Raw genomic sequence first — 27358 nt, 5'->3', positions numbered from 1 at the left:
TAGCTAACTATAGTTACTTAAACAGATGTCGTTTTGCTTTGTTTTTGGGGAAGAACATTGTTGCATTCCATGAGCTAGCTAGCTTTTTTTATGACCAGCACTGTACTTGCACGAGACAACTTTACCAGCATCATAGCATAGGTATCGACGAATCGTTATGTGACGTGCTATCATTTCAGGTCCTGATTGGTCAACAAGCTTAAATGACACGTCAAATAGTGTTAAGTAGTATCTTTTTTGACACGCAAAGACCCAAACGCCGTTCCATAGCAAAGACCAAAACGGCGTTATATAGAAATCCTGGTTGAGAATGAAATGACTTAAATGAACAACGAAACAGCACAGCAAGCAAGTGAAAGAAATAGGTTTTGATTATGTTTTACTGGTAAATGGGGACATGCGTAAATGCCAACAAAATAACTTTTTGGTCAGTGTGTGTAACCTTTATTTACATAGGCAAGTAAGTTAAGAACAAATTCTTATTTACAATGACAGCCTACTCCGGCCAAACCCGGACAACGCTGGGCCAATTGTGCGCCGCCCTATGGGACTCCCAATCAGAGCCGGATGTGATACAGCCTGGATTCGAACCAGGGCCTCTTGCACTTAGATGCCGTGCCTTAGACCGCTGCATCCATGTGTGTGTTAACTATTTAAGTGTACTAGAACGCTAAAAAAGGCCACTAAAATGTTAAATATCGGTATCGTTTTTTTTGCGCAAAGGAAAATATCGGATATCGGTATCAGCCAAAAATGTCATATCTGTGCATCACAAACAATAACCCATAATGACAAAGCGAAAACAGTTTTTTAGAAATGTTTGCAAATGTATTAAAAATAAAAATACCTTATTTACATAAGTATTCAGACCTATTAGACTCGAAATTTGTGCATCCTGTTTCCATTAATCATCCTTGAGATGTTTCTACAACTTGATTGGAGTCCTCCTGTGGTAAATTCAAAGCACTGCAGGAGAAAACCTAATTAATTTCAAGCTTCTGTAGTTATTAACACTGTATCAAAGAGGGGAAATATATCAAGTTCAATACATTCACTTTCAGTTTTTTTTATAAAACACTGGGTCCAATTACCAGCGATGGTTCTGTTAAGAGTGCTAGGCGAAAATGGCACAAGAACTATTGTTGACCTAAGGAACAACCCACGCAGCACCTTAGAATATGAAAGGATCCCCTCATGGAGTGCTGACCTTTCTAAAGCTACGTACTTCTGCAGTCCCAGGCTCTAGACAGCACAGATGGCATGTGAGATGTGCCTGATATCCCAACCCTCTAAAATGCTATTTAACTTTAATGGTTGTTCCTAAGTGTGAGGCGCCTCACGAATCCATTGGTTCATGTCCATCGTCTGGCCGTAGCCAAATGGTGTTCAACAGCTTCCTATCCACATCTCCTGTCCCTCATGAACACTGATCTACAGTATCAGAGAGGATTTAAGAGCAGAGAGCAATACAGTACGTAGGAAAGCCATCTAGTTCCTCCTCAACGTATCCATGGTCCATCAATAACGAAGAGAGACGGGGAAGAGAATTGGGACACAGCTTTAACATTTGAGAGCCCTTAAACAGCCTAAAATACCCTACAACGTGTTCCCAGAATTCACCACTGACTGATGCAGTTATTGGTTCATTGACGGAAACACACGCAGGGTGGTACAGAGAGGCTATGGGAGCCTGAGGGGCTGACAGACCCGAGCTGCCCTCTCCGACACAGACATTCCTGGAGTTAATTTGGCAAATTACAATTCAAAAAGCTGATCTAGACTTGGAGCAAGGCCAATGTAAACGCACAGTGGTCAGAAGAGATTTAGAGGGATATTATCTGGGTTGGACTGGGCAAGGCCAGCTTAACACTGCCCTTGAGGTATATAGTAGACTAGGCAACAGGCAGCATACCTCTAGAGGGAAATTCTTTACCTTTCCTACACATTTCGATAACAAGAAAAGTTCAACTGTAGACTGAAGTGCACTTGAACCTCGGAAATGCACTGGGTCTGTTGTGCCAGGTCGTAATTGTCATAAAAAAGACATTGTTCTTAATTGACCCACCTGGTTAAGTGAAGGTTAAAAAGTGGGGTGCTAGTTTAGCCTATCCCTGGTTAACATCTCTCTAACACAGTGTATATGTTGAGGAGCATCCTGGAGGATCCATTATAATGAACTAACCTCTCTGAACCACTAACTTTGGCAGGAAATGGCTTTTTCCATATTCCCCCCGACTCTCCACCCCACACACCTCTACTCTTCAAAGCTAGGGTCTCTCTCTGACAAGCTCTGACTTAATTCAGTTCTGAAAATAGACCAATAGAAGAATTGCAATAAAACAAATGCAAGCAACTGCAAGGGCATCAGGGATAAAACCACTGATGGAACACTTCTTTTGAGTATCCTAAAAAGTGGCAGTTGATTTTTATGTAACGCTGAGAAAATTACATAATCAAAAACATAGATCTTGTGTCACGACTTCTACCGAAGTCGTTGCCTCTCCTTGTTCGGGCGGTGTTCGGCGTTCGACGTCACCGGTCTTCTAGCCATCATCGATCCATTTTTCATTTTCCATTGGTTTTGTCTTGTCTTCCCACACACCTGTTTTCAATTTTCAATCCATTACCTCTTGTGTATTTAACCCTCTGTTTCCCCTCATGTCTTTGTCAGAGATTGTTTTATGTCAAGTGTTGTTTCTGGGTGTATAGGTGCGCGACGGGTCCTCGTACCTATGTTTATTTTATGTATGTACATTTTTGTGTTTGGAGCATGTTAAGTGGACATTTATTAAAAGTCTCCATTTACACTCAGTTTAACTCTCCTGCGCCTGACTTCCCTGCCACCTATACACACGACTCTGACATCTTGTCCCATTTCTCTGTCTTTGATGAGTCCTGGCAGTGCAGCATTCCTTGGCTTAAAGATTATTTTACAAGAATTCTATGATATACATTTTTAAAAAGGAACAATTTAATTGAAAAATATAAATCAGAGCTGAGTGCGTCCACAACGCACATTGCCATTTTGAGCTATGTTGATTAACCAGAGGGGTATACTACAAAGCAGGATCAATGATTTAGCCAGCTAGATATGTTGTTTTGGTTGTTGAGTCAATTTCAAGCATATCTTTCTAAAAAATGTAAAGTTATTTCAGAATATGTTAGCTAGTTAAGTCATTGATCTTGCTTTGTAGTATACCTCTCTGGTACCTGATCCAATAACAAGGAACACCCTCTGATGAAAACATGAATCATTATTAACTATAATCATTATTAACTGACAGCGACTGAAGGCCAAAAGCAGTACAGTATCAACAAACCATTGCAATGGAAAACACTGATAAACCCGGAGCTTGCATATATGAACTGACCTAGATTTAAAGCCCCTGTCAGAAATATATTATCTAATCCAATGTAAGAAAACATGCCTTCCCTTTAGTGTAGTGGGCAATCCTTTGCATTACAATGGCATTAACCTTGGGTATGGTAACAGTGAAATTCACAATTAAATTTACCTTGTACATAGAGTTACTTACCAAAGTACGTTCTACGTTCAAATTTGAGAACCATGCACTTATATAATTGCACTTATGCCATGCAAACACTACACAGAAGACATAAGGACAAATTACATTCCAAGCCATCTTATTCATGATAGCGCTCTGTAGAAGAGGAATGGTAACATATCAACACACCATATTCACACCCTTTCAGAAATGTACAAGCCTCTAAAGACCTGCAGAACCTTTTTGTCATCATTCCACAGAGAAGTATGGAGACCTTTTTAGCAGCTTTGGGTTCATAAAGAGCATATAACTAACTTGTTCACCACGGAAAGTCTGGGAGAGAAAGCAACCTGTCAGATGCCATAAAATACATTAACTTATTATGTGAGAAATGGATAATAAACTAAATGGACTCTTTTACGCACACCTGGAACTGTTAGCATTGGCACAGGGCTGAGGAATGATGTCACCCACATTGCAGCTTAGCCTATGCTGTCCAGGAGGTGTCAAGGCTTCAGCTAATGCGAACCATTCTGTTGAACACAACAGGCTTCAGCAAATGCTAACGGTTTTGATGAACACTACAGGCTGTAGCTAACGCTAAACATTCTGTATAACACAATAGGCTTCAGCTAATGCGAACCATTTTGTTGAACACAGTGCTCTGAGTGGATTGGATTTAGCTACCTCTATAATACTTGGGAGTCCCTAGCCTCTACAGCGCTTGAGTCCTTTATGTCAAATACTGTCTATACACTATTAGTTGTGTTCCTATGAATCAAACAGTGATTCAGTTAGACCTGCAGGTGGATGAACTCCCTAACCAGTGACACATTTACCCTGTAGTCATCAAAATGTACTGCAGCCATCAATAGCCCAGTCTCTAGCACCATCCATCAAGGTCCATGCTAATTATGGAGGAAAGGACTCAGGTCAAGGCCTTGGGCAGAAGGACTTCAAGGTGTTTGGAAATCTGACTCAAAGTGACTCCCTAGTGGGCTCAAATCCAACTGGACCAAGGCAAGAAAATAAATGGAGGAACTCGAAGGGTGGGTACAGACACTTCAAAGCAGCCAATTGACTCTATTCCTTTAGGCCTCTATGGCATGGGGTTTCACTCACATCCAATGTGAAACCAATTACTTTCTGATCCCCGTTTCTCCTCCCCTCTGAAGAACACATGAGTCCCATTAGTGCTTTACTGTCTGGGCACACCATTAAAGCCAGGATGTCAACCTCTGTTACTGAGCCTGTCTCTCTCCCTAGAGGCTCATGAGATGGACATGACAAAACCTCTCATTTCATTCTGCTGAAGGGACAGTAACACTACAGGTTTCCTTATGCTGCATCAGCTAAAACTGTGGTTCAGTTAATGGTGAGATGTGCTTTGATGTTATAGTGCTAGAGTTTGTGAGAAGCCTTAACTGCGTTAAAGTGTAGCGGCAAAAGTAAACACTGACATCATATCAAGTAAGGCCATCTTTAAGTAAGGCAAGGCCATCCTCAAGTAAGGCAAGGCCATCCTCAAGTAAGGCAAGGCCATCGTCAAGTAAGGCAAGGCCATCGTCAAGTAAGGCAAGGCCATCCTCAAGTAAGGCAAGGCCATCATCAAGCAAGGCAAGGCCATCATCAAGCAAGGCAAGGCCATCAAGTAAAGCAAGGCCATCAAGTAAGGCAAGGCCATCATCAAGTAAGGCAAGGCCATCCTCAAGTAAGGCAAGGCCATCCTCAAGTAAGGCAAGGCCATCCTCAAGTAAGGCAAGGCCATCCTCAAGTAAGGCAAGGCCATCCTCAAGCAAGGCAAGGCCATCAAGTAAAGCAAGGCCATCAAGTAAGGCAAGGCCATCATCAAGTAATGCAAGGCCATCATCAAGCAAGGCAAGGCCATCATCAAGTAAGGCAAGGCCATCATCAAGTAAGGCAAGGCCATCAAGTAAAGCAAGGCCATCATCAAGTAAGGCAAGGCCATCATCAAGTAAGGCAAGGCCATCATCAAGTAAGGCAAGGCCATCAAGTAAGGCAAGGCCATCAAGTAAGGCAAGGCCATCAAGTAAGGCAAGGCCATCATCAAGTAAGGCCACTTTATAAAGAGTACATCATGTCTTTGTTTCTACTGGAGGGCATAATATGCATAATAGTCAAGAGGCAGCTCTGCGTAACCTCCACCACACCTCATTGTGAAACACACTTACAGAAAAAAGCCAAATTGAATGAATCTCATAACAAGGGCTAGATGAAAATCGTTTTCAGTTCCTTTTGAAGATCTTAAGGGCTGTGCATGCAGGGTTTAGCCTCCAAGCACTCCATTTTTAGAGGTTAAACAGCTGACTCAGGACCCTGTGCAGCTGGCATATGTCTTTCCATTAAAGTGAGCTGGATAATTAATAAAGAAGTCTGAGAGACGTTCCCCCTACAAAAGGCAACATTCTGGCCCCCAGCCTAAACCAACAAAGGGAAAAAAACAGGCAGGCCAAAGCAAGCCTCCAGATGGGGCTAAGGCACAGTTGGAAGGCTGTGGACAAAGAGGGAGGGGAGAGAGAGGGAAAGATAGGGAGAGGTAACATGAGGGAAACATGAAGGAAAGACAGGAAACCCAGACTGAGAGGTGAAAATGGAAGTGCTCATGTTGATGCTGGCCGGAAAATGTGCATGCATGTGCATCTCTCTGTGTGTGTGTGTGTGTGTGTGTGTGTGTATACATATGCATGTGTAAGTTGGTAACTCACCGCTTTCACTCTTATCGATGACGTCCACCAGTTCGCCGGCCTGCAAGCTGATTTCCGCTGGCTCCTGCTTCTCATAGTTGGCCACCACCATGTACTGCTCCAGTAGCATAGGATCTGCACCATCCAAGCCTGGGGTTGATGGGAAAAAACAAGCTGTCAGCCAACTCCCGGGCATGGGTCCGCGAGAGCGACCGCCGGGAACCCGCTGTGCCATAGGCCAATTTGTCAGTAGACCTTAGCCAATGGGAACACACGCTGGGCTCAGTGCATCTTCCCAAGAGTCTGGCCATATAGCTGGATCCCCCACCAGCCCAAAATCAGGGGCAGTGGAGAGTCTAAAAAGAAAACTGAAAGTCCCCCCAAAAACATTAAGCAGTTAGCTGAAGAGAATCCATTCTATGATGTTGGGGGGCCTCATCCATTGTCCAAACTTGAGATAACAAAATTGGAATAGATGGATTTAGGTAGAGAAAGAGAGAAAGGAGGAAGAGAGGAGAGCAATAGCGAGACAGAGCAGGAGCAGCAGCAGTTTATAGATGGGACAGTGGAGTGGGATAGAGGAACGGTTTCCCCTGGAAAATAAACAGACTGCTAAAAAGCCTCCTTCTCCTCCTCGTTGGGGCTGGAGGAAGAGTAGGGGGGTTGTGTACGCCAATCATAAGAGTCGACACCAGAGGTCTTAAATAGAACCAGATGAGTGGGCTGGAGTTGAGCTCAGGAGGCCAGGCCTCGGCTGCTGTGAAACACTAGAACACAGGACTTTCATTCAGCATGGCCAATGGAAAGCTTCTTTCCTGCCCTCTCTGGGTTAACCATCTAAGCACCAGAAATGACTTCATTTTGACAATGTTGTTCAACAAGACCATAAATGTATCACTTCAAACATCCAAGAATGTGTCACTATTATAGATGAGGTTGCTCTTACACTGTGATGGTAGTTTTGCGGGGGTTTATTTCATATATCTGGCTTTTAAACAAACTGTGCAGTCCCTGTTGCATTGCATTGGTGTTTATTTTATGAATCTCATACCATAAACCAGAGGCTTGTACCAGAGGATTGTACCAAAGACTAAAGCACACTTAATATGCACTGACAGGTATTGTAAAAAAAAATATATATATTTTTAAATAACCTAAACTTCAAAAGGAAAGATCATGAGATAATTCTCATTTTCAAAAACGAAGCACCTGTTGCATGACTTCAAAACAGGAAATAAAATCTTCATAACAAATTGACCCACATACCACTGTACACTGACTCTTAAAAAGTAACTCCAAAACATCTCCAGCTGCAGAGAACCCAGTTTAGGAGCAGAACTAACATGTCAGCTGTACCCTAGAATCAGAGACTGCTGAGATTGAGTTCACACATTACTGACGGCTCAGACTGGTCACAGAGTTCCATGAAATAAATAAAGTGTCATAAAAAGAGGAGAGAAGTGATTCACAGATCACACAGAGTAACAACACAGTATACAGCACATACTACGTTATCAGGATGAAAAACCAGGATATCCTTTGGCCTAAACTCCAAGCTGCTTCAAGGCTTGCCTGAGTAAACAGATGTATAGTTTAACTGCTAACAGACAGTTCAAGTATATGGATACTAAAACGGAGGATACAAAGAAAATGCAATAACATTGTCAATGTACTGTTTCTCTCTTAGCTGAAATCAATTACAGTATTTAGTGAAAAATAAATGAAATAGCGGAGTTCCTGTCCCACATAAGAGAAATGTATACCAAACAAAATGTTAAACTAGATGAAGCCAAATGCTTCTAAATTAATAGATTATTCAACCTGTGGTAAACTCAGTGTCTGGAACATTGTAAAGAGAGCTCTATCTCAGACAATGGAAAATAGTGTAGCATGATTCCAGTCCAATAAAGAAGATTAGATAAGAAGTGATTGAGACTGCTTGGATTAAGCTGCCAGTATAAAAGAGAGGACCTGATGACAGCTGCCAGACTAAAGATGAACATTTCCGTAAATTAGGATTATATTCACATTCTAGCAGAAACATCAAAACACTAATAAATCAACCGGATGAGCTCAGCTTCAATAGCATCCAAAATACTAACCCTGCCAACGAGTGAAGTTGAACCAGTGTGGTTCCTTTTGTGGTTTACATTGCTTTCTCATTATTCGCACAGAGTTATTTTCTCACCGCGAGGTTGGGCGCAGAAGCATTGGAAAGTGCAGAACACTCAAGGCATTTTAATAACCTATCGGTAATTGTAAGAAAGATGGTGGAAGACAGAGGCAGATGAATCCCATCTCTTAAAATGTTTGGACACCATATTGTAAAAAAATTTTTTTTTAAACAAGTTCATGATGTAATTTCCTGGTGAATATATACAGTGGCTTGCGAAAGTATTCACCCCCTTGGCATTTTTCCTATTTTGTTGCCTTACAACCTGTAATTAAAATAGATTTGGGGGGGGGGGGTTGAATTATTTGATTTACACAACATGCCTACCACTTTGAAAATGCTAAATATTTTTTCTTGTGAAACAAACAAGAAATAAGACCAATAAGCAGAAAACTTGAGAGTGCATAACTATTCACCCCCCAAGGTCAATATTTTGTAGAGCCACCTTTTACAGCAATTACAGCTGCAAGTCTCTTGGGGTATGTCTCTATAAGCTTGGCACATATAGCCACTGGGATTTTTTGCCCATTCTTCAAGGCAAAACTGCTCCAGCTCCTTCAAGTTGGATGTGTTCCGCTGGTGTACAGCAATCTTTAAGTCATACCACAGATTCTCAATTGGATTGAGTTCTGGGCTTTGACTAGGCCATTCCAAGACATTTAAATGTTTCCCCTTAAACCGCTCGAGTGTTGCTTTAGCAGTATGCTTTGGGTCATTGTTCTGCTGGAAGGTGAACCTCTGTCCCAGTCTCAAATCTCTGGAAGACAAGTTTCCTTCAAGAATTTCCCTGTATTTAGCGCCATCGATCATTCCTTCAATTCTGCCATCCCCATGCTTCACTGTGGGGATGGTTATCTCGGGTTGATGAGAGGTGTTGGGTTTACGCCAGACATAGCGTTTTCCTTGATGGCCAAAAATATCAATTTTAGTCTCATCTGATCAGAGTACCTTCTTCTATATGTTTAAGGAGTGTCTCACATGCCAAACTCGCGAACACCAAACTTGTTTGATTATTTTTTTCTGGCCACTCTTCCATAAAGCCCAGCTCTGTGGAGTGTACGGCTTAAAGTGGTCCTATGAACAGATACTCCAATCTCCGCTGTGGAGATTTGCAGCTCCTTCAGGGTTATCTTTGGTCTCTTTGTTGCCTCTCTGATTAATGCCCTCCTTGCCTGGTCTGTGAGTTTTGATGGGTGGCCCTCTCTCTCTTGGCAGGTTTGTTGTGGCGTTCATAGTGGAGGTGGAGGCGTCCGAGGCTGGGATAGGAGCCGTGCTCTCTCAGTGCTCAGGTACGCCACCAAAGCTCCGCCCCTGTGCCTTCTTTTCGAAGAAGCTCAGCCCGGCGGAGTGAAACTATGACGTGGGGGTCCGGGAGTTGTTGGCTATCGTCAAAAGCCTTGAAGATGTGGAGACATTGGCTTGAGGGGGCTAAACACCCTTTTCTCATCTGGACTGACCACCGCAATCTGGAGTACATCTGGACGGCGAAGAGACTGAATCCTCGCCAGGCAAGGTGTGCCATGTTTTTTACCCATTTTGCTTTCACCCTATCATACAGACCAGGTTCCCAGAACGCGAAGGCAGATGCACTGTCCCGGATGTATGACACGGAGGAGCGGCCCATGGATCACACTCCCATACTCCCGGCCTCTTGCCTGGTGGCACCAGTAGTGTGGGAGCTGGACGCGGACATCGAGCGGGCGTCCGCGACCGTTTGATCTATTGGGCTCACGCGTCACCCTCCTCTGGTCATCCGGGCATCGGTCAGACAGTGAGCTGTCTTAGTGGGGAGTACTGGTGGTCCACTTTGGCTAAGGACGTGAGGGTTTATGTCTCCTCCTGCTCGGTATGCGCCCAGTGCAAGGCCCCTAGGCACTTGCCCAGAGGGAAGTTACAATCCTTACCCGTTCCACAACGGCCGTGGTCGCACCTGTCGGTGGATTTCCTAACGGATCTTCCTCCATCACAGGGTAACACCACGATCCTGGTCATTGTGGATCGGTTTTCTAAGTCCTGTTGTCTCCTCCCTTTGCCCGGTCTCCCTACAACCCTACAGACTGCGGAGGCCCTGTTTACACACGTCTTCTGGCAATACGGGGTGCCTGAGGACATAGTATCTGATCGAGGTCCCCAGTTCACGTCAAGGGTCTGGAGGGTGTTCATGGAACGTCTGGGGGTCTCGGTCAGCCTTATCTCGGGTTTTCACCCCGAGAGTAACGGGCAGGTGGAGAGAGTGAACTAGGATGTGGGTAGGTTTCTGCGGTCCTATTGCCAGGACCAGCCGGGGGAGTGGGCGGCGTTCGTGCCTTGGGCAGAGATGGCCCAGAACTCGCTCCGCCACTCCTCCACTAACCTCTCCCCCTTCCAGTGTGTACTGGGATACCAGCCGGGTTGTGCCTTTATTTTTGAGTAAAGTACGTTGCTTACTCATTTTGCTCTCCTGCGCCTGACTTCATGCACCAGCTACACACACCTTCTGACAACTCCAATACCTTGACTGTTGTCCTTAAGCCATTTTGCCACAACTTTGGAAGTATGCTTGGGGTCATTGTCCATTTGGAAGACCCATTTGCAACCAAGCTTAAACTTCCTGACTGATGTCTTGAGATGTTGCTTCAATATATCCACATCATTTTCCTCCTCATGATGCCATCTATTCTGTGAAGTGCACCAGTCCCTCCTGCAGCAAAGCACCCCCACAACATGATTCTGCCACCCCTGTGCTTCACGGCTGGGATGGTGTTCTTCGGCTTGCAAGCCTCCCTTTTTTCCTCCAAACGTAACGATGGTCATTATGACCAAAAAGTTTTATTTTTGTCTAATCAGACCAGAGGACATTTCTCCAAAAAGTATGATCTTTGTCCCCATGTGCAGTTGCAAACCGTAGTCTGGCTTTTCTATGGTGGTTTTGGAGCAGTGGCTTATTCCTTGCTGAGCGGCCTTTCAGGGTATGTCGATATAGGACTCGTTTTACTCTAGATATAGATACTTTTCTACCTGTTTCCTCCAGCATCTTCACAAAGACCTTTGCTGTTGTTCTGGGATTGATTTGCACATTTCGCACCAAAGTACGTTCATCTCTAGGAGACAGAACACTTCTCCTTCCTGAGTGGTATGACAGCTGCGTGGTCCTATGATGTTTATACTTATGTACTACTTTTTGTATAGATGAAATTGGAATCTACAATTTTTTTCTGAGGGCTTGGCTGATTTCTTTTGATTTTCCCATGATGTTGCCTTGAAATACATCCAAAGGTACACCTCCAATTGACTCAAATTATGTCAATTAGCCTATCAGAAGCTTCTAAAGCCATGACATCATTTTCTGGAACCGGCTGCGCGCGTGCACCATCGTGCGCTATCGTGCATAAATGTATTTTGTCCCCCTACACCAATCGCGATCATGACACGCAGGTTAAAATATCAAAACAAACTCTGAACCAATGACATTCATTTGGGGACAGGTCGAAAAGCATTAAACATGTATGGCAATTTAGCTCGTTAGCTTACATTTGCTAGCTAATTTGTCCTATTTAGCTAGCTTTGTAATGGCTGTCGTAGTCGTTCTCCTCCTCAGACGAGGAGGAGCATGGATCGGACCAAGATGCGGATTGGTAAGTGTTCATTATTTAATGGGAAAACAACAAACACTACAAAATACAAAAACCAACAAATGTGACTAACCTGAAACAGTCCTGTGTGGCCCAAACACTGACACAGGAACAAACACCCACAAAAACACCAGTGAAACCCTGGCTGCCTTAGTATGACTCTCAATCAGGGACAACGATTCACAGCTGTCTCTGATTGAGAATCATACCAGGCCGAACACAAAATCCCAACATAGAAAATCAAACCTAGACCAACCCACCCAACTCACGCCCTGACCAACTAAAACAAATACATAACAAAGGAAAACAGGTCAGGAACGTGACAAGCTTGCTGTTGCTAAAAAATGTGTCCTAAGGATATAAACATTGAGTTGTTATTTTACCTGAAATGCACAAGGACCTCTACTCCGACAATTAATCCACACATAAAACGGCCAACCAAATCGTTTCTAGTCATCTCTCATCCTTCCAGGCTTTTTCATCTTTGAACTTATATGGTGATCGCATCTAAACTTTCATAGTATTACCACGACAACCAGCAACAAAGTTTGTCTTTCAATCACCCACGTGCGTATAACCAATGAGGAGATGGGAGAGGCAGGACTTTCAGCGCAATCTGCGTCAGAAATAGAAAGGAGTGCTATTTTAGCCCTTGGCATCGCAGACGCTCGTTGGCGCTCGCAAGCAGTGTGGGTGCAATAATTGAATAACATGGATTTCATGTCGCGCACGCGACGTGTCCGGTCTGGTCAGCATGTAAGGGCTGTATGCAGGCTGTATGTGTCGTGCTTAAGAACAGCCCTTAGCTGTGGTATATTAGCCATATACTACACCTCCTTGGGCCTAAAAACTAAACAAATAAATAATAAATAAATAAATATATTTTAAAAACTCAACAGGGCGTGATCTGATAAAACAGGAATCCACGCAAAACGACGTGAAGTGATGTTTTTGAAACATGCTTCTTCTCTTGTTGGGCAGGGAGGAGTGTGCGCTGGGCGAATGAGTAAAGACTTTGTCAACACACTCAGTAGGTCCCAAAAACAAAAGCTAATATTTCAGCCCCTTTCAGGAAATGAAATGTTTTGCATCAGCAGGAAGAACAGGCTAGAACAAGAGTCACTAAGGTGAGAAATATTAAGAGGGAAAGCCTAAGACGTTATAGGGTAGAGCTAAAATAAGGCCTTCATCTGGATACCAATTCAATTATTTGTTTAACTCTAACCTCTAACCATTCCACAAAGACAAATGTAGATTAATATGAAATTGTATGTTGGGTGAAATATGCTTCATTTCATAATACTTCCTTCTACTATGTCTCCAAACTCTGTAGCTGTAGTATGCACATGTGATTTACAGTAGGTATGTATTCCAACTCCATCATCTGAGGACATGAAATTAGATGCAGTAGATTAAATCAATTTGATCGATTGGCGGAGGATGGTTTAGTGTGCTGCAAGTAGTGGCCACACTAGTGTTAACAAACTGAGCCTGTTAGGAGAGAAATCCTGCTTTTAGCACATATGATTGATATCAGTTCCCCCACCCTTCCTGGAATTTCAGAATATCAACAACTTTAGTGTCTAGACTCTAGACTCCTGTGTTTACGTGCGTGTGTGCCTGCCTGCCTCCTAGGATGCCTGCGGGCATCGCCCCATATGCACAGCACATATCTATAACCCTTAACATTTTATATTTGACACCAGAGTTTTGAAATAGCCCTGTTAGACACTCTCTGTTTACATCTCACCTCACTCAGATTTATACTTGCACTTCCTGTTCCCAGCCCTGCTCTCCCTCCTTCCCAATCCCATTATTGGTCCCGTCCAAAACAGGACGAAAGTTGGGAACGTTGCAAGAATGCATCTTGGGGAGGAAACAGGGGAGGTTGGGAATTGGGAAGTTCTGTTGGTTTGGGTCAGGGGATTTATCCTCCTTTGTTGTCAGGGTTCCTGATCTTACTCTGGGTCTGGTTAGAGGGAGGGCTGGTGTGACACTGGCATGATGAGGACCTTTTGATTTCACTGAAGCTGATTTAGCAGAGAGATGGAGTAGATCTAAATCTGGTCTTTGGATCGTCAGCTGCAGTTGTGTGGGTGGATAAGAAGGGGATACTGAGCGGTTGTTCAATGCAGTTTACAGATGCTTTCACTTAGTCACTTTGTTAAAACTATCTCTAAAAAGGATGTGGAATGTGTACCGTCAGACAACACAAAAGTAAAACCCTGCATAAAGGGAAATAAACTGCACATGGGGTTCTAACCATATTGAGCAGCTCATATTCAAAATCAGATATTGTATAAGGACATCAACCTATGTAGTAACACTATATTGTAGGTGTCCTTATGTATGCATTCATAAAGCCCTTATAACAGCTATATAAGACATAACATTAGTTATAAAGTGACATAAGTAGTTTTATATTGTTATGAGTAATGGCATAAGATGTTATAAAACTAGTTATAACGGGTGTTATAGATGACTGTTGATCCTGTTGTCATATGCGCTAATGTCAACTGTTAATAACAGCTGCTATAACAGAGCCTGAATGACAACTAATGTCATATGTTATTACATGCTACTTAACAGTCTATACATACCAGATGATATAAACAGGGTGTTATGTAATTTACCAACATCTGTGTCACATTATTACATGAAATGGAATGATGGGCATTCATAACCATGTAATATGCCCTTATAGAGTGTAGAAACCTTCAATAAAGTGACATTAATTTGAGGTGTTATAAAACAGTTATGAAAGTTCTTGTACCACAGCACGAGTTGAGAAACACAAAACTTGAACATTCAAAGGATCTCAAAGCAGCATGGGCAAACAGTACATTGACTCCAACATAAACGTCTCACTATACAATTCGCAGATGCAGCTACGTTATAAAGTCTTTATTGATTGTTATTGATTCATCAGACAACTGGAGTGTCATGTGTTCTTGCCACATATTGACACTCAACAGCTGTTTAGCATTGAAAATCATCAGGCAGCCCCTTTGCCTTATTTTGTGTCTGTTGGTTTCCTAACATGTATTTTCTGGCACACACTGGGTATTATGAGATGAAGACTCGATTGTTTTTCACAAGTGCTCCAGCTAGCTGCCTGCTACAGGCTTAGGAGGGGTTGGTTCCTTGTTGAGGCAGAGGTGACAATAGTCCCTAGCTTGGCTCTAGAACTCATGATGGTGTTAGCTACTTCGGCAAAAAGTCAAACTGTCAGTGCACACATTGACTTTGTGGTTTAAGAGACTTGCCTGTTTATAATGCAGTTCTGCTACTGCTGTGTGTATTTTAGAGTTAGTTCAGCCAAATATCCATACAGTATCTTTATAGAAAAACATAAGAATGGTGCAAATGTTTGCCTCGCATTGTCTAACCCGTAAAAATGTCATTATAAAAATGGTAGTTTCACTCGAGTGAGATTCAGTTAATTCAATCTTTCAGATGGTATTGGCCTTGCAGCATGTCAATAAAAGTCCTGTGTCTGGGAGGCAGCATGAGTCAAAAAGCTCAGTATGCAATGGCTTATCAAGCAAGGGGAGTGTGATTGCTGAAACAGCCCACAGTTGTTTATGTGGTAGAGAAGCACACATTCGTCATAGAGATTTTAGCCTGGTGCAGGAACTCTTTGTCAGTTCCCCTTCACACACACACACACACACACACACACACACACACACACACACACACACACACACACACACACACACACACACACACACACACACACACACACACACACACACACACACACACACACACACACACACACGCGGCTAGCTGGCCCCTTACCCGTGCGCCCCTTGACACTTCACACACACCACGATACTCCCCCTGATACTCCTCCCACCCCACCCTACCACCCGTCATACACAATTCCACTCCCTATATGCCCCTGAGCCCCCCAGCTCAAATAAAGCCAGCATGGCTGCGCACACTCCCCCGGTCCGTGCGTAACACTTGCCACGTAAACCTACTCTCCTCACATGCACGGAGCCCCCAAGCGCTCTTACACTCTCTCCCACTCTCTCTCTCCCTCCCCAACTCTCATTCTCGCTCTCGCTCTCATTCTCTCTCACGCTCTCCCTCTCCTACTCTCTCTCTCTACTCAGTCCTGTTATCCTAACACAGTAAAGCTGCTCAGACAAACAGCTCATTTTATTCACTTGTGCTCAGTTCTACAAGTTTAGGTTAAGTGTTCTTTTAGTAAATAGGGTTTCAGCCTGAACTGTTCTCTGTCATAGTTACTTCAAAACAGTTTCCAAACAGTGTGTTCACTTCCAAACCATTTTCCTTGGAGACACAGCAGATCTAGCGAAAACATTCAGGTTTTACTTCTGAGTAACCTCGTATTGTCTATCAATAGCACTACTCTATGTGCTAGTCTAGTTGTGCTGTGCCCATGAGGAGTTGACCAAACCACACATGCTTAGGCAGCCACCCAGGCTGTACTGTATGCTGTCTATGAAGTTATTGAAGAGAACAATAGACAGAAAGAGACGTCCTGCAAACAGTGCTAAGATATATACCTGGAGAACTAGTAAGGTACTGTATGTCCTGTTTTGACCCATAGAGAGCAACAGATCTACAGAATGAAGTGGACTCAACAGGGAGTGGAAATCATCCAACTGAGAACCCCAAAGGGCCCTTGATTTGATTGTAAGGGAGGTCACAGTTGGAGAATAATTACTGAGATACAGGCCAAAACCTTACCGAAACCACATGAAGGAGCAAATCCTTGGGCAAATCATTTATTCGTAACTCAATAGTGGTTTTCAGGGACAGCTTTTCTTTATCTTAATGTCATAATCTATGGAGTAAATCCTTTTTTGCTCCTAATCAGGGACCCAGCGGTTCATCTATGGGCAATTTCACCAGTCCATAATAAATAACGGAACATAAAACTTTTGAACACTGAATAAACATTGAAGAAATTCAAGATAGCTGGCGGGTGTATGAGGGAATGACAAACCACACAGAGAGAGAGCGAGAGCGAGAGAATGGGGCAGTCATCATGACGATGCTATGAATGACTGATTGTCTACGTCAGAGTATAAGACAGAGCTGTTCAGATAGCCTGTGATTTCTGCAGAATGTCCATGCCAGGTAAACAGTGGGAACTAGTCTGGCTAAACCATGCAGTAACCACCAGCAGTTTTGTGGCCCGGGGCAACATTTTCCTGTTATCCCTAACTCTAAACTCTTAGGAGAGACCAACACCATGTAATTATGGGGACCTTAAGCTGCAGCTACAGCAAAAATTCACCACAGACTTGCACAGTCTCTTTGCTGTTCTGGTTTAATAAAGTAATACTAATATCTCAGTGCAGTTAACCCTGTTTCTTGGTGTGCAGGAGGAAGATTTCAAAAGTAGATGTCCAGTAAGGCCAAGCCTTGATTAGACTAGAGTCGTAGGGGAAAATATCAGCATCTTGAGAGATTCCTCCAAGGCTTTCCATCTTAATTTAAAAGATGGAAAAGTATGTTTACTATTACAAGAGACAATAAAATAGGACCATTTCACTAATTAATAATTGTTTGTCTACTGTAACTATTCAAAATGTATCGGAAGAGCAACTTTTACATGCGTGGATAAGCTATTATTCCAGCCTCCGATTCCTGGAAGAAATACAATATCTAGCACAGTCTGAACATAGGCTACGACAGAGACACACGCCTGAAATAAGGCAAGCTTTCCATTTCCTTATGTCAATGGAATTCACTGTTACGTAAAGGCACAATACCATAGAGTGTAGAAGAAAATTAGGTTGGAGTCTCATTTCATTTGGTGGCAACTTCATTAGGTTGCCAGGAATGTGTAATTCAGCTGTACTATTTAATGCATAATACTGTAGGTCAGGGGTATTCAACTCTTACCCTACGAGGTCCGGAGAATGTTGGTTTTCTGTTCTACCTGATAATTAATTGCACACACCTGGTGTACCAGGTCTAAATCAGTCCCTGATCAGAGGGAAACAAAAAAAATGCAGTGGAAATGGTTTGGAGGTCCAGAGTTTTGAAGGCTTCAGGTGTAATGTACTATTCAAATAATTGTAGTCAAATTCATGGCAACTTCATGAGTTGTTGAATCTTCATTCTTTTCACCTGGTAGTACTGAGAAATTTGTGCTTTTTGAGGTTGGTTCGGATTTGGTTACCACATTTTTTCCAGGTTTCGAAAATGTTTTAAGACATTGTGGGTTGAATGCTGTAACAGAGAATAAAACAATTAATACAAATTCCATGATGGTGTCACGCCCTGACCATAGAGAGCCCTTGTTTCTATGGGGTAACATCTGATAGCAAGAACTGGCTAATCTGGTGCAGTCCATGAGGAGGATATGCACTGCAGTACTTAATGCAGCTGGTGGCCACACCAGATACTGACTGTTACTTTTGATTTTGACCCCCCTTTGTTAAGGGACACATTATTCAATTTCTGTAAGACACATATCTGTGGAACTTGTTCAGTTTACGTCTCAGTTGTTGAATCTTGTTATGTTCATACAAATATTTACACATGTTAAGTTTTCTGAAAATAAACGCAGTTGACAGTGAGAGGATGTTTCTTTTTTTGCTGAGTTTATAAGCCATAAAATGCACGTTCTCCCTACTTCCACTCACACTACAACCAGCACTGCAGCTGCAATGAATGAGTTTAGCATTCATAAGTTTGCTTTGTTATTATCAGCGGCTTGTGTCTTTTCTAATATCAAGGAATATTTCACTTTCTCTGAATTGGTGCATGACACTGCTATACTCATTCACTGTAGCTTTAGTGATTGTTGTTGCTTGAGTGGAAGTAGGGAGAACGTGCATTTTATGGCTTATAAAAGTGTCGAACAAAGTGTTGACAGTGCTGATTAACAAGTTAAATATGAACTTACTTGTAAAAACAGCAGCTCTTTGCTGTATTCATTGAGTCTCTCTCTAGTCATGGTTTTAAAAGTTTTGAAATCATACAGCATCCTTTTTTTATGTCTCAAGGAAACTGCAGAAACTGTGATCTGCGCTATCTGATTGACTAGTGGTAGGCCTATAGGTGCACCTGATTTGCTCTCTGGGCCTGCCGGGTATGCAGAGTTCTACCTTCAGACACATGAAATGTTTTAAAAAAGGGAACACTTTGCCTTCCCAGCGTTAAGCCTGCAGAATCAAGTGTGCCTACCGCCAACAGCACTGAATGAGAAAACGCAAGGCTTTATCGTTGTTTTTTACAGAAATGTTTGGTGATTGACTACGAATGCCTTGGAGATCGACCAGTTGATCGCGATTGACCGGTTGGTGACCACTTTTCAGGTAGAGATACCTTGCCAGGCAACTGCTTTCTATTCCTCTCGATCATGCGTTCTCTCTTCTCTCCGTCTCTTTGTCTGCTCCACACAGACCGGACAAGTAGGTGGGTGCACAATGGATTATGGTCATTGCAGTTAATTACCACGTTGTCTAAGCTAAACTATGTAGAATAATGATTGGCCCGTTAGAAACTACAACTCCCTACTACATTGCACAGTTCAGGCTTGATCTGAGTGATCTCTAGAGAAACTGCGTATTGAGCACACAGAAGAAAGAAAAACTAAATGGATTTAAAATAATTGAATGGGACCTCAGTAAATTGTTTAAAAAACAAAAAGTAACTGAAATTTGGGTTAATTGCTCAGAACTATCACCTGGTAACATCACCTGGAGTCTAGAATGCTGGTGACTCAAGTACGCACACACACACGGTCATACTGCAGATGCACAGCTGCTCCACCAGCCCCTCTGAATCCTACGTATAAACCCATCCACGGCCATATGCCCATGCACTGAGCCCACTCACCGTCCAGACAGTCAGCACCCAACCCAGGCACAGCATAGCTGTACAAACAGGTGCTCCTTCCCACCCAACGCTGTTTGCTTAACCCTTTCATCACAATAAGCCGTGTTGGATTTGGCTGTGTACATTAAGCAGAGACTTGATATGTTATCGTGAGCCGAGTTGGTCTTAGTATACACTTATGACGTTATAGAGCTTTCTTCAACGGTCTATAGATCTTTGCTCAGTCGGTGGAAAGGATATGGACTCCCAAGAAATGCTTTGTTACCATTTGCCTGTTTGATACAAAGACATGTATGCCTACACACACACACACCAACAGAGATATGCACGCACACACCAGACAAATGTCAAAAATGTACTTAAAAAAATCATCACATAGGCTACATGACCTGTTCCAGGTAACTGAATAACCAACCAAAGTCATACACTACTGTAATAACTTAAATCGAAAAAGAACGCACTACCACTGAAAACACAATTACAAACAGGACTCCATGCAATGCAACTGACCGGAGCAGAGTCGATGCACTTCTATGTGAGTGCTGGTCAATATAGAGAGAAATTAGGTGACTTGTCTTACCTGACTTGCGTTTGGTGGATCCCCCATAGTCCCTGCAAAAGAAACAACACCAGAGAGTCATGGTCAGTGTGTGACAGGGAGCCAGGCCAGAGCAGGAGCATGCTGTCCTACACAGGACTCTGTACCCTACCAGCTACCAGCCAAACCCTCATTAAGAATGCACACACACAGACAGACACCCCACATGGAGCATGTCAGAGAGAGAGGGAGAAAGATTTAGGGAGAGAGAGGGACAGAGAGGGAGAAAGAAGGAGAGAGAGAGACTAGTCTGTAGCGACTTAAATGCCAGAACTGGACAAGAACCTGACACCCTCAGCACACAGGGGGACAAACACCAACCTGGTGGTGACAGCATTCCCTCCCCCATATGCCCCTCTAGGCACAACTACGACAACATAACCAACAAAAACAGGTCACAACTCCTGCAGCTCTGTCACACACTGGGTATGTAGATAGTCAATGGTAGGCTTCGAGAGGACTCCTATGGTAGGAACACCTATAGCTCATCTCTTGGAAGTAGTACTGTAGACTACTTTATCACTGACCTCAACCCAGAGTCTCCCAGAGTGTTCACATTCAGCCCACTGTCACCCCCATCAGATCACAGCAAAATCACAGTCTACTTGAACAGAACATTACTCAATCATGAAGCATCAAAGCCAAAGGAACTAAATAATATTAAGAAATGCTATAGAAGGAAGGAAAGTAGTGTGAAAACCTACCAAAAACAATCAAGCAACAACAAATTCAATCCCTTTTAGACAACTTCCTGGACAAAACGTTCCCCTAACTTGGCAGAAGAAAACCTAAAACAGTATATTTTACCTTTCAGCTTCCCTATCAAATCTAAACATTTCAAACAGAAAACCTTAGAAAATTAACAAACATTTCTAGAGGAAGGCCCTAAAAAATTGTCAAAGACAAATTGTCAGCCACCCTAGTCATAGAATGCTCTCAATGCTACCGCAAGGCAAGCGGTGCCAGAGCGCCAAGTCTAGGGCCATGACTCCTGAACCGCAAATCCAATGGCTACGCAGAATATTTACATTGTCCCCCATTTTACGCTTCTGCTACTCTCTGTTTATTATCTATGCATAGTCACTTTAACTCTACCGACATGTATACTAACTTTCAAAAGTTTGTGGTCACTGAGAAATGTCCTTGTTTTTGAAAGAAAAGCAAAAAAAAATGGTCCATTAAAATAACATCAAATTGATCAGAAATGGGCCTCCCGTGTGGCGCAGTGGTCCAGGGCACTGCATCGCAGCGCTAGCTGCGCCACCAGAGACTCTGGGTTCGCGCCCAGGCTCTGTCTCAGAATTGGCCTAGCGTCGTCCGGGTTAGGTAGGGTTTGGCCGGTAGGGATATCCTTGTCTCATCGCGCACCAGCGACTCCTGTGGCGGGCCGGGCGCAGTGCACGCTAATCAAGAGAGCCGGGTGCACGGTGTTTCTTCCGACAAATTGGTGCGGCCAGCTACTCATCCCCGGAAGATAGGATATGCATATTATTAGTAGATTTGGATAGAAAACACTCTGAAGTTTCTAAAACTGTTTGAATCATGTCTGTGAGTATAACAGAACTTATTTAGCAGGCGAAACCCAGAGGACAAACCATTCAGATTTTTTTTTTGAGGTCAATCTTTTTCAATGCATTTTCATTGGGAATCCAGATTTCTAAGGGACCTTCTTGCAGTTCCTACCGCTTCCACTGGATGTCACCAGTCTTTAGAAATTGTTTGAGGTTATTCCTTTGTGTAATAAAGAAGTACGGCATCTTGAACGAGGTTTACTCGAAGTGTCCTGTTTGTTAGAGGCGCGTGACCAGAAAGCTAGCTACAGTTTGTTTTAATCCTGTATTGAACAAAGATCATCCCGTCTTCATTTTTATCGATTATTTACGTTAAAAAATACCTAAAGTTGTATTACAAAAGTAGTTTGAAATGTTTTGGCAAAGATTACAGGTAACCTTTGAGATATTTTGTAGTCACGTTTCACAAGTTGGAACCGGTGTTTTTCTGGATCAAACGCGCCAAATAAATTGACATTTTGGATATATATTGACGGAATTAATCGAACAAAAAGACCATTTGTGATGTTTATGGGACATATTGGAGTGCCAACAACAGAAGCTCGTCAAAGGTACGGCATGAATTATATTTTTATTTCTGCGTTTCGTGTCGCGCCTGCAGGGTTGAAATATGCTTCTCTCTCTTTGTTTACTATGGTGCTATCCTCAGATAATAGCATCGTTTGCTTTCGCCGAAAAGCCTATTTGAATTCTGACATGTTGGCTGGATTCACAACCAGTGTAGCTTTAATTTGGTATCTTTCATGTGTGATTTAATGAAAGTTTGATTTTTATAGTAATTTATTTGAATTTGGCGCTCTGCATTTTCTCTGGCTTTTGGCCAAGTGAGACAGTAGCGTCCCGCCTAAACTCAGATTTTTGGATATAAATATGAACTTTACCGAACAAAACATATATGTATTGTGTAACATGAAGTCCTATGAGGCAGGGCTTTCTCCTATAGATCTCCATTTTTATGGAATGGTCTGCCTACCCATGTGAGAGACGCAGACTCGGTCTCAACCTTTAAGTCTTTACTGAAGACTTATCTCTTCAGTAGGTCATATGATTGAGTGTAGTCTGGCCCAGGAGTGTGAAGGTGAACGGAAAGGCTCTGGAGCAACGAACCGCCCTTGCTGTCTCTGCCTGGCCGGTTCCCCTCCACTGGGATTCTCTACCTCTAACCCTATTACAGGGGCTGAGTCACTGGCTTACTGGTGCTCTTTCATGCCGTCCCTAGGAGGGGTGCGTCACTTGAGTGGGTTGAGTTACTGACGTGATCTTCCTGTCTGGGTTGGCGCCCCCCCTTGGTTTGTGCTGTGGTGGAGATCTTTGTGGGCTATACTCGGCCTTGTCTCAGGATTGTAAGTTGGTGGCTGAAGATATCCCTCTAGTGGTGCGGGGGCTGTGCTTCGGCAAAGTGGGTGGGGTTATATCCTTCCTGTTTGGCCCTGTCCGGGGGTATCATCGGATGGGGCCACAGTGTCTCCTGACCCCTCCTGTCTCAGCCTCCAGTATTTATGCTGCAGTAGTTTGTGTCGGGGGGCTAGGGCCAGTTGGTTATATCTGGAGTACTTCTCCTGTCTTATCCAGTGTCCTGTGTGAATTTAAGTATGCTCTCTCTAATTCTCTCCTTCTCTCTTTCTTTCTCTCTCTCAGAGGACCTGAGCCCTAGGACCATACGTCAGGACTACTGGGCATGATGACTCCTTGCTGTCCCCAGTCCACCTGGCCTTGCTGCTGTCCCAGTTTCAACTGTTCTGCCTGCAGTTATGGAACCCCTACCTGTCCCAGACCTGCTGTTTTTAACTCTTAATGATCGGCTATGAAAAGCCAACTGACATTTATTCCTGATTATTATTTGACCATGCTTGTCATTTATGAACATTTTGAACATCTTGGCTCTCTCTAATTCTCTCCTTCTCTCTTTCTTCCTCTCTCTCGGAGGAACTGAGCCCTAGGACCATACGTCAGGACTACCGGACATGATGACTCCTTGCTGTCCCCAGTCTCAACTGTTCTGCCTGCGGTTATGGAACCCCTACCTGTCCCAGACCTGCTGTTTTCAACTCTTAATTATCGGCTATGAAAAGCCAACTGACATTTATTCCTGATTATTATTTGACCATGCTTGTCATTTATGAACATTTTGAACATCTTGGCCATGTTCTGTTATAATCTCCACCCGGCACAGCCAGAAGAGGACTGGCCACCCCTCATAGCCTGGTTCCTCTCTAGGTTTCTTCCTAGGTTTTGGCCTTTCTAGGGAGTTTTTCCTAGCCACCGTGCTTCTACACCTGCATTGCTTGCTGTTTGGGGTTTTAGGCTGGGTTTCTGTACAGCACTTCGAGATATTAGCTGATGTATGAAGGGCTATATAAAATAAACTTGATTGATTGATCCACTATGAATGTTAAAATAGTCATTGACTCGACAAGCATTGTCAGAACACAGAGCCTACTCTATGTTTGAACTCAATGAGGTCTTTCTTAAGCTGTCATAGGCTGCCAATAGTTGCCATTGTGACATTATAGGCCTTTGGGTAGTGTGATGTACCCAGCTGATTCTTAAAGTCATTGTAGTGGCCATTTTAACAATGATAAATGGATCTATACCACAAAAGATCAGTAAAGAGACATCAAACCCGCTTAATGAAATACAGTATTACGACTGTTACTTGTTGCCTAAACTGTACTTAATATATTAAACCTAGAAATAAAACTGAACTGGAACAATTTAATAGTGCTATCACAACAACCCCCCCCCCCCACCCCACCCCACCCCCCGCCACACCTACACAATCCGTGTCTCAATTATCTCAAGGCTTAAAAATCCTTCTTTAACCTGTCTCCTCCCCTTCATCTACACTGATTGAAGTGGATTTAACAAGTGATATCAATAAGGGATCATAGCTTTCACCTGGATAGTCTATGTCATGGAAAGAGCAGACGTTCTTAATGTTTTGTATACTCAGTGTACAGTACGTCCCTATTTCTTCAACCAATGGAAATTTTAAGAACAGTACCTCTTAATATTCAGAAGAATTTTCTGAAACAAACTCAACTAGGCAGAGTCCTATTATACATGGTGCCTCAAGAGACATGTAAATAGTTAATTTTTCACTTCATAAAAAAACAGCCTCATTAAATCTTACCTCATTTTGAAATAACAAGGTAATCAGATTAATAGACACTTCCATTTAACTATTATATGGATCTAGCATACGTACACTATCGTTAAAATGTTTGGGGTCACTGAGAAATGTCCTAGTTTATGAGAGAAAAGCAACAAAAAAAAGTCCATTAAAATAACATCAAATTGATCAGAAATACAGTGTAGACATTGTTAATGTTGTTAATGTTGTAAATGACTATTGTAGCTGGAAAAGTCTGATTTTTTTTATGGAATATCTACATAGGCGTACAGAGGCCCATTATCAGCAACCATCACTCCTGTGTTCCAATGGCACGATGTGTTAGCTAATACATGTTTATCATTTTAAAAGGCTAATTGATCATCACTTTTGCAATTATGTTAGCACAGCTGAAAACTATTGTACTTATTAAAGAAGCAATAAAACTGGTCTTCTTTAGACTAGTCAAGAAACTGGAGCATCAGCATTTGTGGGTTCGTATACAGACTCAAAATGGCCAGAAACAAAGAACTTTCTTCTGAAACTCGTCAGTCTATTCTTGTTCAGAGAAATGAAGGCGAGAAATTGCCAAGAAACGGAAGATCTCGTACAACGCTGTGTACTACTCCCTTCACAGAACAGCGCAAACTGTCTCTAACCAGAATAGAAAGAGGAGTGGGAGGCCCTGGTGCACAACTGAGCAAGAGGACAAGTACATTAGAGTAACTAGTTTGAGAAAGACGCCTCACAAGTCCTTAACTGGCAGCTTCATTAAATATTACCCGCAAAACATCAGCCTCAGTGTCAACAGTGAAGTGGCGACTACAGGATGCTGGCCTTCTAGACAGAGTTGCAAAGAAAAAGCCATATCTCAGACTGGCCAATAAAAGGAAAAAGATTAAGATGAGCAAAAGAACACAGACACTGGACAAAGGAACTCTGCCTAGAAGGCCAGCATCCCGGAGTCGCCTCTTCGCTGTTGACGTTGAGACTGGTGTTTTATTTCTCAAACTAGACACTAGTTTGAGAAATAACCTTATATCCTGCTCCTTTTGATTCCTAGCCAACATAGTAAGACTTGAACTGTATCAAAGTTTTTGGGAACACTTTACTAAAGTTTATCCTGAATTGTGAACATGACAACCTGAACAAGAAAACATGTACTGACTGTATATGGAACTAGGCAATGTGCTTATAAGTATCTCATAAATAGGTTATTCATAATTTGTAAGTTGAGGTAGTTGATGTAGTTAAGGTTATAGTAAGCAACCATCGGGTCCAGTTTTACACCTACCTTAAACACAACCCTTCTCCCTTAACATACACACCAATAATCATTACACCACTTCAGCCAATTCTTTGCTGAGGGCCAGTCAGGAGAATAGAGCTGTTATATTGGATGGTTGGACCTCTGGCCTCTGGATCTAGCTATTTATGGTCCTGGGCCGTAGTGGCATATGAAACGCATTACCATGGAGGACTGAGGGTGGGGTAGAGGGGTTGGGGAGCGTTAAGGGCTTGAGTGTGTGTGTGTGGGGGGGGGGGGGGGGGGGGCTGGATCAGCCAGGCTAGCAAGTGACTAGTACCTCAGAGATGGAATAATACACTTCCCAGGAGAAGAATGCATATGCACTCTGGCTCAACCCACTGCTACCAATAGTAAAATCGAATAGAGGTGGCGATGGTGAAGGGGAGAAAATATGTCCAAACACTAATATAATGTTTAAGATGGTGTGTTATGGCTTTCTGCTTTGAAGTTAACCTTTTGCTGACTGGAAAGTGTCAGTCTTCACACACACACACACGCAGTGCATTCGGAAAGTATTCAGATCCCTTCACTTTTTTCACATTTTGTTACGTTACAGCCTTATTCTAAAAATGTATTCAATCATTTTTTCCCCCTCATCAATCTACATAAAATACCCCATAATGACAAAGCAAAAACAGGTTTTTAGAAATGTTTGCTAATTTATTACAAATAAAAAACAGAAATATGATATTTACATAAGTATTTAGACCCTTTACTCAGTACTTTGTTGAAGCACCTTTGGCAGCGATTACAGCTTTGAGTCTTCTTGAGTATGACGCTACAAGCTTGGCATACTTGTATTTCGGGAGTTTCTCCCATTCTTCTCCTCTTAAGCTCTGTCAGGTTGGATGGGGAGCGTTGCTGCACAGCTATTTTCAGTCCTCTCCAGAGATGTTTGATCAGGTTCAAGTCCGGGCTCTGGCTGTGCCTGGTTTCTTCC

At 42.9% G+C, this 27358-nt stretch overlaps 1 protein-coding gene across 2 annotated transcripts in view; it reads right to left on the bottom strand.

Moving 5' to 3' along the window:
• The window catches only part of LOC129836364 (SH3 and PX domain-containing protein 2A-like), a 97043-nt gene that overhangs the window by 46054 nt on the left and 23631 nt on the right, over positions 1-27358 (bottom strand). For both annotated transcript variants that reach the window (XM_055902419.1, XM_055902420.1), the window contains exons 6-7: positions 20409-20440; positions 6233-6361 (exon numbers count right to left, since the gene is read on the bottom strand). In XM_055902419.1, coding sequence (XP_055758394.1) covers positions 6233-6361; positions 20409-20440 — 161 coding nt within the window. The remainder of the gene's footprint in view (positions 1-6232; positions 6362-20408; positions 20441-27358) is intronic.

This window comes from Salvelinus fontinalis, chromosome 37, assembly GCF_029448725.1.
Source record: "Salvelinus fontinalis isolate EN_2023a chromosome 37, ASM2944872v1, whole genome shotgun sequence".
Taxonomy (NCBI): domain Eukaryota; kingdom Metazoa; phylum Chordata; class Actinopteri; order Salmoniformes; family Salmonidae; genus Salvelinus; species Salvelinus fontinalis.
The sequence above is the reverse complement of the archived record's forward strand: the minus strand, read 5'-3'. Positions and strand labels throughout refer to the sequence as shown.